The 17142-nt window shown below is 41.0% G+C and overlaps 1 protein-coding gene across 2 annotated transcripts in view; it reads left to right on the top strand.

Annotated features, from left to right (window-relative positions):
* The first annotated feature begins 1955 nt into the window (after positions 1-1955).
* The window catches only part of SNX7 (sorting nexin 7), a 101321-nt gene continuing 86134 nt past the window's right edge, over positions 1956-17142 (top strand). Inside the window, exons 1-2 of one of the 2 annotated variants that reach the window (XM_028101863.2) lie at positions 2077-2149; positions 2723-2872. Coding sequence is in view for 1 of the 2 variants with exons in the window: in XM_028101862.2 (XP_027957663.1) it covers positions 1970-2149 (180 nt within the window). In the remaining variant the exon portion in view is untranslated. Of the gene's footprint in view, positions 2150-2722; positions 2873-17142 lie in introns of both variants that reach the window. The other variant, XM_028101862.2, reaches the window with a different exon arrangement.

The raw sequence follows: 17142 nt of genomic DNA, 5'->3' as shown, positions 1-17142 counted from the left end.
GAAAATTCTTTGCCTTAGAAATCTCTGTAGGATTTGGCCAGGTGGGCCAAGCAGATCTTTCCTCCTGGGTTTTGCAACTAGAACTACTAACACTGAGAAAGAGGACTGTGGGGCATTTTTGTGGCACTAATAGCAGAGGTACTTGTCAGAGGCAGCTGTGATGCTGCTCTTGGTGACGGCACCCTGAGTCCAGTGACATCAGTGTCAGCGGCATCCCGGGTTCAGCAATGGCGGCTGCAAGGTCTGCACCTTAGCTCTGTGGCATGGTTTTGGCTGTGATCCAAGCTATGTAGTCCCGGTTTGTTCTGCCCATTTTCTGAACCTGTCTCTTTGCTTTCTGGCAATTGTGTGAGTCACGGTATCCTTAAGAATTTCCTGGTTCAGATTGCAATTAGAAAACCTTGAATCTCTCACTAGGCAGAATGAGGTTAGAGAGGGGGGGAAAAATAGACTTTTAATAACTTGTATTCCTTTTAGACATTAGCACAGAGCCTTTTTAAGTGAGTATATCTATCTGACACTGTGGCTTATTAATAATGTGAACCCTAACCTTAAAATGTTAGAGTTTGCTAAGAAATATAAGGCATTTACATGAAATAAATACAGTCTATAAGATGGCATAAAATTAAATGCTAAATTGGGAACAGGAGGTGTTGACTTGGAAAGTCTTCCGGAAAGAGATGGGGCTATAGTTAATTCCTGAAGGATGAGCAGGAGATGGTATTCTGGGTACAGGAACCAAACAGTGTAGGAAGAAGACTGTATATTCACAGGGCAGCTGACCAGCGGGACTTATGAAGCACATATGTGAACTGAAAGCAATGGGAGGTACATCTGAATGGTTAAGAGGGAACATATTATTAAGGCCATGTCCTCTAATCAGAAGCAGAGAAATGCTCTATTTCCCCCAATATTTTATATCTATCTATCTATCTTTCAATTTCATTAACTCTAAACATTGGGTTAAATATTTTGCAGGGAGTCAAGTCCCTGACTGAGCCTCCTCCCTGCCTATGTGCAAACTATTAGACATCCTTTCCAGGGCGGATGGAGAAAAGAGCTGGCTGGGACTGAGGGGAGTTAAATAATAAAACATGAAGATAGTCCCAAAATGATATATATCAATTTGTGTTCAATTTTCCTTTTTTTTTTTAGAACTTAGATTTTTTTTTAATATTAAGCAGTGAACAACTAATTGTAGCTTGGCATTGGCAGCGCAAAGATTGAAGATTATTTCCTGGTGGCGAGGTCCAGTCCTGCTCGTTGTCCTCGGCTCTTAGAAATGTTCCTGCTCATTAACTTCAGGAAGACTTCCAGAAGTAAAGGCACATTTTAAAGTGGCTGAAAATAGTTTTTAAATCCGACTTCCCTGGATTGACAGTGAGATGACCACACAGTCCGGTCACTGGGTCAAAAATCAATTACAAAAACAGAGGGAGCTTTTCAGGTCTTTTATTTTTGCATTAGCCTTAGTAAAAGACGGACTCCAAAACCACAACCAAGAAAGACAACCATTTAAAATACAGGAAATACAGTACTGGCTTTTTCTCTCGGCAGAATGGGTCGGCTGCCTTCCAGCCTCGTTGTGGATCCCCCGAAGTTGACGGTTCGCTCTGTAGCTTATGCCCAGACCCCCGCCGCCGCGGAAACCCACGCTCGGCAGTCCCCGAGCCAGGGCAGTGCGGGGACGCCCTCCTCCTACCTTCGCGTGCTCGGCTTTCCTCCAGCCGACAGCGGCCCTTTCCCCACCCTAGCCAGGGCCCGCGAGCCCCACTCCCGCGTCTCCGGCGGGCCCCAGGCCAGGTGGGGACGAACCGGCCCCGCGCTGGCCCCGGCAGTTCCGCGTCTGCGCAGCGGGCGAGGGGCTGGAGCGGGGCCGGCCGGGGAGGTGCAGGATGCGCGGGAGCCAATGGGCACGCTCGGGGGAGCCGGGCTGGCAGCGGCGGCCGGCCGGGCGCGCACTGTCGGGATGGAGGGCGAGCGCCTGGCATCTCAGGCGCGCTCCTCCGGCCTCCCGGCTGGGGGCGCCACGGGGGAGAGCCCGGGGGTCGACGCCCCCCTCCTGGGCAGCAGCGGCTCCTCTGCCCTGCTGCAGGCCGAGGTGCTGGATCTGGACGAGGACGAGGACGACCTGGAGGTGTTCAGTAAGGTGAGGGCGGCGGCGGCGCGTCCCGGGAAAGTTCCAAGTCAACTCCAGGAGTTGGCACCGTGGCGCGGCGGCCGCCCCCAGTGCGCTCGCCCGGCCCCGGCGGAGGCTCGGAGCTGGAGGTGGGTGGGATCTCCCCGGCCGCCCAACCCCGCCAGGCGGCTCGCGGCACCCAGGGCTGCGTCCCGGCCGCAGCCGCGCCCTCCTCTGCACTTTAACCCTCCGTTCGGCACGGCCGTGGCTTTGTGGAGTCGGCAAAGTTGTGATTTTTTTCCCCCCTTTTTTCTCTTTCTCGGTTCTTGTCTGACGCGGACGCCTCCCCCGGACAGTTTCCGAACCCGGGAGGCGGTGGCCCGAGAGTGCCCCCGCCCTGGCCGCTTCTTTTTGGGCGCAGCCAGCCCAGAACTCTGGGAGAGAGATCACCCTAGTCTAGAGAAATTATTCCTGATTTAGTGGTACTGACTGTGGGTTTTAAGACTGGGCTGACTGACACCGGAGGTGAGCCTCAAGCCCAGTGAGACTAGGTGGCAAGGGAGTCCCCTCTTGAGGAGCAAACGGGTTCTGTGTGTCCAACAGGAAGCTCCTCTGCTGCGGAGTTGAGGATTTTTCAGTTGAGCGACTGCCTCCCAACCCACCGCCAGCGCTTTCGTTTTTCCTTTCCCCGGGGAAAATCAGGACGGAAGGGCCCTCCTAACTTGCAGTTGAGTTGGAGAGAAATTGACTCAGGTCAGTGGTAGACTTGTGGTGCCTGTACAACGGTTGGTTGTAATTTCTTTTTGGAAAAGAAAAATACGTTTCTTGCAGGGCTGTTAAAATGTCAACCCAGTTTCTTAACGTTGCTGCTGTATTAATTAATAAGAAGCCTGTTTAGTAGTTAGCTGTTACCTTGAGGTGTTAGGGAAAGCGACCTTCCTAACCACCGCTATACTCTGGGAGAGCGAACTGAAGTTACAAACTGAACAAGCCTACTCAGACCCCAAAGAGGAATATGTAAAGCTCCCTTCTCCCTTTAGGATTAAATGGAATGGTAGGCACAATCGGATTCTAGATGTTCAGACAGAGTAACAGTTTTGTGCTCTTGAGAAAGTTATTTGACCTTTCAATGTGTTTAAAATGTAAAACAATGGAATTATTTTATGTTCACTTGTAAAAAATTAACACTGCTGTTTTATATTCCACACGTACTTTATGTTCAGATCGAGGACAATTGGCCTATCCTTCACATTGCCTTCTAAGATACTATTAGTCTTTGCATATTGGTGTAGGGCTCTGCATTGTGAAACTTCCAGCATGGGGGAGGGGGAGTGTTGGTTGGGAGGGGCAGTTGTGTATCAGAATCATCTAGGATTGTTTTAACCTGGTTCCGTGCTTTCTTTTTCCCCAGATTCTAAGTGTCCCAGTCCCCTCTTAAGAATCATTGTTTTAATTAGCCCCTGTTGTCAGAGGCAGATCTAAGATGAAGCTAATGAAATTGAAGCTTCAGATGTTTATGTGCTTAGGCCTCTGGAAACGTTGAAAGTTACTGGGAATTCTAGATGTTCTGGGTGGGAAGGGAATGACAGATTGCAACCAGAAGCATTTCTAAGTTAGCATTTCTGGTAAATTGCCTAAAGCTATCTCAGAAGAAAGGAATCTAGAACTCCAAGTCTCCGAAGAAGAGTTGTTGAGATTTCTTTTCTCATTCTAAATTGACATTTATTTTTCTATCTAATTTTGTTTTAAGTTTGGATTCTTTTTAAAAGGATGTAAGCTTCAGCTCCATACACCTGGATCCACACTACCTGTTAGTGCTTCATCACTACATGTGTTGGACACTTAGAAAAAAGTTAAGAACCACTTTTATAGAGACTGGCCACGTAGATTCAGGTAAAGCTGTAATGTTGGTTAGAGTATGAAAAGAACACTTGGAAAAATTTTAAGTTAGCTGCCCGCTTATAAGTTGAATTTTACAACCATTAACCACAGTTAGTTAGACAAGCAGATTTAAGAAAGTCCTCTCCATTTGGACTGCTCTCTCTACCACTCCCTTTTTGGCCAGCTCCTCTGTAGACCTCTCCCACTGACCAGTTTACCCTGGGATACTTTCAACAATTACTTCTAAAGTATACTCTCACTACCCTTTAATCCTTTGAGATCCCCTACTTTAATATTCAGCTTACATTTGTCATTCCTTATTCCCTTAGATTATTTGTGAATATATATCATAATCTCCTCCAGAAGCTTTTTAAAGAGTAGAATCTTTGGCTTATTATTAATTCTTTTCTTCCCACAATACCTTACAAGCGCATGGCAAATACATGTTAAATATTTTTGTGTAAGATACTGTGCTGACTATTTGGAAAAAAGAAAGACATGATTCAGTCTTGGAGTCCAGGTGGAAGATGTGACAGAGACTCTAAATGGCAATATAAACCAGGAGAGATGGGAAACAAAACGGTATTTTTCAGACTTTTCAGGTAATCCAGTGAGAGGAAAATAATACCAAATCTCAAGAGACCATAGGGAATGCAGAGGATATTGACTTGAAAGAGTAAATATAGATGTTGGAAGGTAGGGGAACATGACCAATGATTCAAAAACAGAAAAAGGAAAAAGGATAAAAATTATAACGGTAGTGTAGGAATAGTGTTAGGACTGGGCCAAAATGACGTGTGGCTTGCAAAAAATTTAGAGAAAAGAGTCCGGTTTCTCTACATTAAAAAAAAAAAAAAGAAAAAAGTTCTTTTTTGGAAATGTTAAAATAACTAGCCTTTATTTTTATTAAATACTGTAAAGTGTAGAAGGAGAAGCAACTGAAACATAACTAAGGTAACTAGGTCACAGTGAAGCAGTGGGGTACTTATCTGGTACTCGGTAAATGATAGATACTGTTATTGGTCTTTTTAAAAGGTATTCAGGACCATAAAATAAGATCTATATCATCTAAGATAAATAGGGGATCTACAGATATAATTATCCTCATCACCGCTAGTCATGTTTGAGGAGATGAGCATGGTGCACCAAAACTAAAAAAAAAAAAAAATTCTTTGTTTAATGGGCAAAAAGAAGTTCTGGAAGGTATAAGCAGGCAAAATTTCAATCTTCAGCAAAGCTATCAAACCTATGGAACTATTTAGTATTTTGTTTATAAACACTTTGAAAAGAAAGAGGTGATCTGGTTTTATAACAATGATAGAAAATAGTTTTGTGGTAAATCAGAAATACAACAATGAGCATGTTTATTTGAACAGTGTTTTTGAAAGAATCACTCATTTGCGAAAAAGGTTACTTTCGAAAGAATAATATAGTTGTTGAGACATCCAGCTCCTATATATATTGGATCTCTGTCAATCCTGACATAGTGGAGGGACATAATTGTACTATTCAACAATTATATCAGATACTTAGTAGAAGATATTGGAAGTTTGGTTATTAATTTTTCATATTTGTTCCCTGAACGGTCTCTGTTGAGTTCCTGTTATGTGCCTGTATCAGTCATGGCCCTGTTAAGAATCAGAATTCTCTCCAGTGACTTAAATGAAGAATGTTTAATGCAAGAACTACTTACAGGATTTGGGGCAGGGTTCAGGAGCAAACAAGAGATAGTGAGGTACTTAGATACTTGCAGAGGCAAAAAAGCCATTAGCACCCAGAGTTTAATGGGAAGAGAAATAGATATGGTGTTGCTGGAATCCAGTGAGAACTGGACCTGTAGTGAAGGCGCCACTTCCACAGGAGCTGTATATACAGAGAGATGTCTATAGAAGTGTACCCCTGCCAGAAACGTGGTGCCAAAGCAAGGAAGAAATAGTATATTCCCTGAGCTCCTCTTCTGCTGCTCTTGGATCTCCTGCTTGTGACCCCCCTGGGCAAGTGGTTCGGGTGATGTCATCCACACCGAGAGTAGATGCTGGGAGCTGGGAGGTTGGGAGTGGAAATAAAGAATAACCAGCATAATACATAGTACCAAAGTGTGGCAAGTAGCTTTGGATAAAGATAACCACATCTCTCTCTCCTATCCCATAGGCTCTTCTATACAGTGACCTGCCACCTTCCTCATAAGAGGTGGGATCTCTGCCCCCTCTTTGAATCTGGCTGGGATTGTGACTGCCTCACCAATAAGGTCTGGTGGAAGTGATACCATGCAGCTTCCAGGGCTAGATGATAAAAGGCAGTGCAGGCTGTGCTTTGTCCAGTGGGACACTGTACTCTTCGGAGCTGATACGTAAGAAATGTCTGTATTGGAAATCCTGGCTCCACCGCTTAATAGCTTTGTTTCCTTGGGCAAATTACTTAACCTCTCAATGCCTCAGATTCTTCATCTGTAAAATGAGGGCAGATAATAAATATGAGAATTAAATGAGTTACTATATGTAAAGAGCTTGTGAATAATTCCTGGCCTTTAGTAAACACTCTTGACTGTTCATCAGCTATACACAGCCATAGGATTCTGTTGTCCAAAAAGAAGTGCAACAATGGACATGTTCTGTATCTGCCTGTCTACTGTAGCAGCCATTAGCCACAGGTGGCTTTTGAGCACGTGAAATGCGGCTAGTACATTGGAGGAACTGACCTTTTAATTGTATTTAATTAATTTACATTTAAATATAAGTAGCCGCCTGGGGCTAGTGGCTATCAGTTTGAGCAGTAGAAGACTAAACAGATCTTTATTTCATTACAAGTTTGACTTGTGGTTACTCAAGAAGTATTCTTGAATGAATGAATAGTTCCCTTGGTGATCTGCACTGAAATATATAAAACACACACATGCATCGTACACAACGTATGCACACACATATGTGCATACATATACGTGCAGTGTGTGCGTGCATGGATTATGTGTGTGTATAGTGGGCGAGCGTGAATGTATGTGAATATTTGTGTGTATATGCTCAACTGTCCAGCTTACTTAAAATCTAGAATGCAGGATTATAGCAGTCAGGTCATGTGTTCTCCTTTCCCGGTCTGTATCCTGATCCTGCCTCAGTGGGTGTTACCATTTTGATGGTTAAAAAAAGAGGAACCCATAAAACAAAGGAAAGTAGGACATTTACCCTGCTGAAGTTCCATCATCTACCATCATTGCCCTGTTATATGTTAAGTATTCTCATATTCCTGCCAGAGGAGGAGGTGGAGTGAAGTAGAAAGAAGATTAAAAAATCCTCAAGATCTCCTTATGAGTGAGTATATATGGTCAACAATAGAATTTAAATATATAAGGAAATTTCGGAGTAAGTTTAGGGAGACCTTGTATGGGACCATTCTATGTACAGACATTCCCAGTGGTTCTCAGTGACTGAAAGATCAATGTACACAAATGACGTGATACTGAATCTAAACAAGCACCATATTTTCAAGGTCATATGGAGTATTAATTGTACTGTACTCTGATTTGTCCATGCCACTTCCGAAATTTCATTCCATCCTCTGTATTTTATTTTATTTTTTTTAAAGATGTGCTTATTTAGAGAGAGAGAGAGAGAGTACATGCACATGAGCAGGAGGGGCAGAGGGAGAGGGGAGTGCAGAGCCCGATGCGGGGTCAATCCCACGGCCCCCTAGACCATGACCTGAGCTGAAACCAAGAGTCAGATGCCCAGATGACTGCACCACCGAGGCGCCCCGCATTCTCTGTATTTTAAAGGGGAATCGATTAGGGCGCCTGGGTGGCTCAGTTGGTTAAGCGACTGCCTTCAGCTCAGGTCATGATCCTGGAGTCCCGGGATCGAGTCCCACATTGGGCTCCCTGCTCAGCAGGGAGTCTGCTTCTCCCTCTGACCCTCTTCCCTCTCGTGCTCTCTATCTCTCATTCTCTCTCTCTCAAATAAATAAATAAAATCTTTAAAAAAAAAAAGGGAATTGATTATATCAGAAAATGTCAAAGGGATGTTATCTCATCTGCAGATGCCAGTGCCTTGTGTTGATTCTTTGGAATGCTGTGTTGAGGTTGAGCCTGAGATCTTCTCTGGGTTCAGCAGAAAGAGGGCTTGGATCCATCTACACTGTTTTCCACTAGCATGAGCAGTGGGGAGGGCTGCCCCAGCAACAGTCTTGCCACACATTTGCCATTGTGAAGGAGAATAAACAAAGGGGTTTCACCAATGATATGTTTTGGCAACCATGGCCTATGAAGAAAGGCTGGAGAAGAACAAAAAGTAGTTTAGCTTGGAAAAGACTTGGGTTAATTCTTTATGAAGAGTTATTTTGATTTAGGTTGATTAGATGGTTGTAGTTTTGAAGGGTGAAACTACAATTGCTAGGTCAAAAATAGGAGACAAGTTTTAGGTCAATTTATGGAAGAATTTTCTAAGTGAAGGTTTGAAAATGAAAAGGATTACTCAGCATGGTCATGAATTCGGTCACTGAAAATGTTCGAGCACAAGCTGGATGACTGACTGTCCCAGAGGAGAGAGGAGGGTGTGGCAGTCGGACTGTCCATTTGCACTATTAAGAGGGTGTTACAAGTGGAATTTTAACTTACACTAAATTTAACTACAAGAGCAGTGGAAAGTCTTAATTAGATGGTCCTACTTGTCTCTTCAACTTAATTCCCAAATGAACTTGTCTTCTACCATTCCCTAGTTTTTATACTTCTCTTCCCACATTGGTTATGGTTTCCATTTAGTTGTCTGCTAATAATGTGACAACTTCTTAGATAGCCAGGATAAAATGCTTAGTGTTACTTTCTATTTATCCCTTTCACTCACTCTCCATGTGCCCGACATACCTAAGAAGTCCCCATCAGTTTTATCTTCTTCGTATCTCCAGAATCCATGCCTTCTTCTGTTCCCACTGCTACCATCAGCGTTGTTATACAGTTACCATTAAAGAGATTGAGAACCATTAAAATAGTCTCTGAGAACCATTAAAATAGTCTCATAAAGTCTTGGTCTTCTTCTTTTCTGCCTCTAGTCTATCCCACGTGCTCACAAGTACACCAATGTTTCCAGAGCACACAGTTCTGATCATATGGTCACATTTTGCCATTCAAGATGCTTGATCAGGCTGCTTGCAGCTCTCCCGCCTCATCGCTCTGTCCTCTACAGCCTTAACTCTGCTGAGTCCATGAATCTGTTGCATCACCTGGGAGCTCATTAGCAATGCAGTCTCGGAACCCACTTTCCAGACCAGATGAATCAATCTGTATGTTACCACAAGTCCATATTGATTTGTTTGCACCTTAGAGTTTGAAAAGTACTGACTAGAAGCACTGATCTAGGTTGGTTCACTTGCCACTACATGAGCTTGCTTCTAATTTTTCTACCTCTGTGTAATTATTGTTGGGTTGACAAAGCAAATTCCTTTCTGTTTCGTATGGCCTAATGTAAAACTACCTCTTACCTAAGAGCTTCTTCATTCTTCAGCTAGAATTAATTTCTCCACTCTGCGCTTCCCATAATGCTGTTTTGAATCTTATAATACTTACTACATTACCTTATGAATAGGTATTTACTTCTCATCTGTAAAACTTTGATTGCTTGTCTATCTCCAAGAGATTAAACTTCTTGATGGTAGAGGAGTAAGAACTTTAAATATTTATGGGATAAATAGCTTAATGAATGATATGGCCTATTACTTTTTTCCTATGTATAGACCCAATTATTACAGTAATTTGCTAATGATCTGTTTTCAGTAAATTCAATTTGTATTGTGTTGGTCCTTCCTATCAGGATACTAAACCAAATAGAATTAAAACAAATTGGTCTTAATAAATGGTGAGTAAATGTTGTTGCTGGATGATACAGAGCTATGTTGAATGTCAATCCTGGACAAAAATCTCCTTTTTGAATTGTATTAGAAGAAATGAACACAAAACAAAAAACAAACAACAACAACAAAAACCCCCAACAACCCCAAGGGAATCACTTAACAACCTTCTTTTACTAGGAAAAATAACTTTTAGAGCTAATAGCTCCTATCTCAATCAAAAAGCTTAGTTGCAAGCAATGGAAACTAATTACAGCAGGAAAGGAAAGCAGCACGATTAGGTACTCACAAAGTAGAGGTGAAGGCTGGAGATGGCAGGTGCAGAAAGGGATAAGCACTAGCAGAAACTATAGTCAATGTTATATTTGGAAAGCGGATTGGATGTTGTATAGCCAAAAGTAAAAATCCATGAGAACTTTTAGGAAAGGTTTTTATGCAGACAAGAGTATTTATTTATTGATCCGTGACAATGGAGAATATTATTAAAAATATTTTGGGAAAATGATGTCAAAGGGCACCAGATTTGAACACAATATACTCTAAAAAATACTTAATAAAGTTTACTTAATAGAGTTTTAAAGGTGCAATTTTATTTCTGCATCCTTGAGGTTCTGATAGGATGCTCTCGTATAACTCTTAACTGATAACCTGCTACATTTTTACAAATGGCTAGTGTGATCAAAAAGAAACACAGATTCAATAGCTATGTGGTTGTTGTCTTCAAAGTTTATTTTGTTCTTATATTTATTTGTATCCCACATTTTCCAAACAGGATATAAGACTAAAAGTTAAAGTAAATTTTCATAGTTACTCACTTTAGGAATGTATGTTAAAGTTTTCTCAATAGACAAGTGAAAAGTTATATGCTTGAAAGATTTTCTCAGTTTTAAATTGAATATTTTATTAACTCTGACACTGCATATACCAGTCATGCTGGATAACACAGTGTTGTTACCTGTAGTATTAATAAAAAAGGATAGAATCAGGAAATCAAATTTATTAGCAAATACTGACATAAAAAATCAGCAAAATGCACTTAACAATAAAACAGAACAGAGGGTTAAACCAGTAGTTTTTAAAATTAAAACTGAAATAATTATGTATATGCTTATATATTTTTTTAATTTTAAAAATGCTTTGGTATGACATACTCTTTTTTATTGTTTTTAAGGTAACTTCACTGAGGTATAATTTATATACTATCAACTTCACCCAGAGGTGATTTTTTTTTTTTTTTAATTAAATTTACTGAGTTGCATAGCCATCCCTGTAAACCAGTTTTGGAACATTTTTATACCCCCCAAAAATCCATCACGTCATTTACAATTAATCTCTGTTTTCACTGCCACCCGTGGACAACCACTAATCTACTATTTTCTGTCTGCAGATTTGCCTTTTCAGGAAATTTCATATAAATGGAATCAGACAATATGTGGTCTTTTGTGTCTGGTTTCTTTCATTTAATTAGCATCATATTTTTAGGTTCATTTTTCTTGTAATTTTATTTTTTTAGTCATGGCTTTAATTTTTTGGTATAAGAAATAAAGTTTTTATTTCGAAATGAACAACGGAGCTTAATCATGTTAAATGAAATGTTAGGAATAGAAGTTCTGTTTAATGTTGAAAGCCTTATTATGTGAGACCAAAAGCAAATGGCAAACTGTTTGTATAAGAATCTTCAAAATTAGGGGCGCCTGGGTGGCTCAGTCGTTAAGTGTCTGCCTTCGGCTCAGGTCATGATCCCAGGGTCCTGGAATCGAGTCCCGCATCGGGCTCCCTGCTCTGCGGGAAGCCTGCTTCACCCTCTCCCACTCCCCCTGCTTGTGTTCCCTCTCTCGCTGTGTCTCTCTCTGTCAAATAAATAAATAAAATCTTTAAAAAAAAAAAAAGATCTCCAAAATTAGAGAAGATTTTGTTCTTTTGTACTAACTCTGAGAAAGTTAAGTGTGTGTGTTAATACACACATATATAAGTATATATTTATATGTTTAATGTAATTGAACATTGAATAATATTTTCATCAGCTTTCACTAATTATGCTGTAGTATAAGCAACAAGATCTCAGTGACTTACCTACAATAAAGGCTTATTTCTTTTTCATGAATCTGTCAACTGTAACTGAGCTATGAGTCTGTCCCAAGTTTTGAGTCTGTTTCACATGTCTTCTTCATTTTGGGATCAAGACTGAAGGAGAGACCCCTAACTGGGACATGTCATTCCTCTGGCAGAGGGAGAAGAATAGGAGCACTGGTGGAAAGAGGCAGTGGCTCCCAAATCTGCCCAGACACATGCCGTTATCCAAACTAAGTCAATGATCAAATCCATTGCGGTAGGAGACTCTTTTCCTTCCATAAGGAGACACTGAAAGTTACCTGGCAATTGACCAGGAGATATAATGCTCTCATAGGAAGACAGAGGGCCACTGGGAACAATCATACCATCTCCCACAGTGGTCTTGTGGCAAAGCTAGAGGCAAATGACACTTGGACCTCTCTGAATAAGGAAAAACATTTTCCCCCCATAGGGTATTAAGTACAAAAAAGAAATTTTTTCACTAGGTAAGGAGCATAATTGAGACAAATAGAAAAACATCATGATTACTAATCTCCAATTGGCTAATGCTCATGATAGTCTGAGTAAGACCATACAGATCCTTAAAAACCTCTAGTGTACAACAAATGTCTCACTTTTGGATTTTTAGGTGGAACAGTCATTTATCAGGGAGTTCTCCCCTCCCGTTTTTCAAGACCTATAAGATGAAAATGTGAATACTTACAATTCTGACACAGTAAATGTTAAAATGAGTTTTTTGTTGTTTAGACCTCACCAAAGCCTGTGTTCCCGCCATTTGCCACCTTTCTGGTCCCTCCAGCATTCTGAGTCCTTTCCTGTCATAGGCTTCATTGGCTCTCCAGACTGGAATCCTTTTCTCTCAGTGTTTATCACGACTGCCTCCTTTTCAGTATTACCTCCTGAAAGACACCTTCCCTGATAGCTCTATCAGGAGAGTTCCTCTTTCTCCCTGCCTAAACCCCTTAGCCCAGCAACCCACCCCAATTTCTTTTGGAATTTATAACCCTGTTTATCAAAACTTCTTCAAATCTGGAATTTTCTTGTTTTTTCTCTATGTTTACTTGTTTATTATCCCCAGCCCTCCCACTTAACTAAAGTGTGGGCTTCATGTGAGCCCAGGAAGCCTGCCATCTGTTGCAGCCCCAACCCAGTGCCTGACACATGGTTGACATTCAGTGAACATTTGTAAAATGAAGTAAAGCTTCTACACTGGATGCTTTTTGTGTGTGCGTATGGCTGGTGGTGATGGTGGTGGTGATTGAGTCTTGGCTCTGCCAGTTGAGATAAGTGATTTGGGGAGAATTATTATCACCCTTTGCCACAAGTTTATCTGTAAGATGCAGTTGATGATAATTGCACTTACTTCCCATCATGTTGTTGACAGGACTAAATGAAGTAATGTAAGTATATGGTGCTAAGGCACAGTCCCCGTCCCTTAGAAAATTTCAGTATCTGCTATTATGGTACATAAGATTAATGTTTTTAAGTTGTAGATGCATCTGGTTTGCAATTTGTAATGAGATCTTCAGAGACTCACAAACATATATATGTTCCTGTATGTTTTTTAATTACTATTGAGAGTGCTACCAGAATTTTGGTATTGTCTCTTAAATGCTGTGTTATAGGCTTACTCATTTTATTGTTGTTTCCTTTATTGCAGGCTTTGTAAATATTACATTTTTTTTTACCAATTGAAAGTCTGTGGTAACCCTGTGTCAAGCAAGTCTCTTGGCACCATTTTCCTTACAGTATTTGCTCACTTTGCGTCTCTGTGTCACATTTTGGAAATTCTTGCAATATTTCAAACTTTTTAACTATTATTGTATTTGTTACTGACCTGTGATCAGTGATCTTTGATGTTATTATTGTAATTTGTTTTGGGGTTCCACGAACAGCACCCGTATGAGATGGGGAACTTAATACATAAATGTTGTGTGTGCTCTGGCTGTTCCACTCACTAGTCATTCCCCTGTTGCTTTCCTTTTCCTTGACCCTCCCTATTTCCTGAGACACAACAATATTAAAATTAGGCCAATTAATAACGCTGCAGTAGCCTCTAAGCGTTCAAGTGAAAGGAGGAGTTGCACGTCTCGTCTCTCACTTTAAATGAAAAGCTAGAAATGATTAAGCTTAACGAGGAAGCATGTCGGAAGTCAAGATATTCCAAAAGCTACGCCCCTTGCACCAAACAGCCAAGTTGTGAATGCAAAGGAAAGGTTCTTAAAGGAATTTAAAAGTGTACTCCAGTGAACACATGAATGGTAAAAATGAAAAAGTCTTATTGATAGGGAGAAAATTTTAGTGGTCTGGATAGAAGATCAAAGCAGCCACAATATTCCCTTAACCCAAAGCCTAAGCCAGAGCCCTAACTGTTCAATTCTGTGAAGGCTGAGAGAGGTGAGGAAGCTGCAGGAGAAAAGTCTGAAGCTAGCAGAGGTTGGTTAGTGAGGTTTAAGGAAAGAAGCCATCTCCATAATATAAAAGTGCAAGGTGAAGCAGCAAGTGCTGATGGAGAAGCTGCAGCAAAGTATCCAGAAGATCTAGCTCAGATCATTAATGAGGGTGGCTACACTCAAAAAACATATTTTCAATGTAGACAAAACAACTTTCTATTGGAAGAAGATGCCATCTACAGCTTTCATAGCTAGAAAGAAGTGAATGCCTGGCTTTAAAGCTTCAAAAGACAGGCTGACTCTGTTGTTAGGGACTAATACAGCTGGTGACTTTATAAGTTGAAGCCAGTGCTCATTGACCATTCTGAAAACCCTAGAGCCCTTAAGAATTACAAATCTACTCTGCCCGTGCTTCATAAATGGAATAACAAAGCCTGGATGACAGCACATCTGTTTACAACATGGTTTACTGAATATTTTAAGCCCACTGTTGAGACCTCCTGCTCAGAAAAAAGTTCTTTTCAAAATACGCCTGCTTATTGGCAATGCACCTGGTCACCCAGAAGCTCTGATGGAGCTGGACAATGAGATTAATGTTGTTCTCATGCCTGCTAACACAACATCCATTCTGCAGCCCATGGATCAAGTAGTAATTCTGACTTTTAAGTGTTCTTATTTAAGAAATACATTTCATAAGGCTATAGTTGCCACAGATAGTGATTCCTCTTGATGGATCTGGGCAAAGTCCCTCAAAAACCTTCTGGAAAGGATTAACCATTCTACGTGCTGTTAGGAACACTTGTATTCATGGGAAGAGGTCACAATATCAACATGAACAGGAGTCCGGAAGAAGTTGATTCCAGCCCTCGTGGGTGACTTGGAGGGCTCAGGACTCCAGCGGAGGCAGGATCTGCAGATGCGGTGCAAACAGCGAGAGGACTAGAAGCAGCAGGGGAGCCTGAACATGTGTCTGGACGGCTGTGATCTCATGATCGAACTTTCACGGCTGAGGAGCTGCTTCTCATGGATGAGCAAAGACAGTGGTGTCCTGAGCTGGAATCTAATCCTGGTGAAGATGCTGTGAAGATGGTTGAAATGATAACAAGGAATTTAGAACATTATATCAACCTAGTTGATAAAGCAGCAGCAGGGTTTGAGAGGACCAACTCCAATTTTGAAAGAAGTTCTACTGTGGGTAAAGTGTTATCAAACAGCATCACACGCTACAGAGAAATTGTTCATGAAAGGAAAAGTCAATGTTTGCAGCAAACTTCACTGCTGTCTTATTTTAAGAAATTGTCACAGCTCCCCCAGGCTTCAGCAGCCACCACCCTGACCAGTCAGTGGCCATTGACATGGAGGCAAGACCCTCCAACCAGCAAAAAGATTACAACTCACTGAAAGCTCTGATGATGATTAGCATTTTTTAGCAAAAACATGTTTTGTAATTAAAGTATGTACTGTACCTTTTCTAGACATAATGCTACTGCACACTTAATAGACACAGTTTAGTGTAAACATGACTTTTCTATGCACTGGGAAACTAAAAAATGCATTTGACCCACTTTATTGCAATATTCCGTTTATTGTGGTTGTCTGGAACCGGAAACCCTCAATATCTCCAAAGTGTGCCTGTGTGTGGATATAGCTCCCCAGCTGAATGATTCATGATATGTAGTACCTGTCATGTTATTTGAAAGGATTAGAGGATAAGAATATTCTTGGTACAGCTGTTTTAACGGTCTACTAGTTTTCTTGATATAAGTATATATTAAGTCTCTTAGGAATGCTTTTAAGGTTGTTGGTGTGGCTGGATATCAACGCAACTCAACCTTTTGCCTGGAAAACACTTACAAAGATGAAACTTTGGTGTAGGGGAGTAGTTATAATTTACTGTATGCCGAATTCCATTTTAGTCATGCATAGTAAGTGTACAGTCAGTTGGTTTTTTTTTTAAATTTATTTTATTTTATTTTATTACATTCCTAAGTTGGGTCTGCAGTGTCGTCTGGCCATAGAACATATTTTCAACTTCTTCAGGCGTTCCGATTAGAATAATTCTTTTTCCTGGCTTGCTCTGTTTCTACTTAGTCATCACTGAATCTATAATAGGTAGTTGGCTGATACTGTGTTTAATATGTGTATCCAGTACCCCAAACTTATTTTGAGGCAAGTTTAATAGACCCTTTGTCATTTGTAGATTTAACATTAACGGTTTTAAATATCTTTGGCATGTAGTAACATGACATATTGGTGAGGCCTACATAGAACTGTACCAGTGGTTTGGAGGACACACTTCATGTGGGAGCCTTGCCTGTCTTTCAGCCTTAATATTTTACTTGTTATTTACTTGTCCTAGCTTACATATGCAGTGATCTTTACTGAGGTGAATAAGAACATTAATGTGTGTGTGTGTGTGTGTGTGTGTGTGTGTGTGTATGTGTGTCTGAGTATAAAAAAAAGAAGCCCTTAAAAGAATACAAATGCTAAAAATCTGGAACTTACTTACCTTTGCCTACCTATGAATTGTCAACAGGACTTTATTTTTATTTCTAAGTTTTATGAGAAAACTTTAAAAGAAAATTACTGGACAGTTTTCAGCAATCAAGAATGTATCTTTATCCTATTTGAATACACCTTTTATAACTTTTTTTTAAGATTTTATTTATTTATTTGAGAGAGGGCAAAGGAGCAAGCACAAGTGAGGGGGAGGGGCAGAGGGAGAGGGAGAAGCAGACTTCCCCCTGAGCAGGGAGCCAGACACAGGGCTCAATCCCAGGACCCTGGGATCATGACCCGAGCTGAAGGCAGATGCTTAACAGACTGAGCCATCCAGGTGACCCC

The sequence above is a fragment of the Eumetopias jubatus genome, unplaced genomic scaffold (genome assembly GCF_037043125.1).
Source record: "Eumetopias jubatus isolate StellerSeaLion01/CBP00866 unplaced genomic scaffold, mEumJub1_p1.0 scaffold_4, whole genome shotgun sequence".
NCBI lineage: Eukaryota > Metazoa > Chordata > Mammalia > Carnivora > Otariidae > Eumetopias > Eumetopias jubatus.
This window is presented reverse-complemented; position numbering and strand designations above follow the sequence as displayed.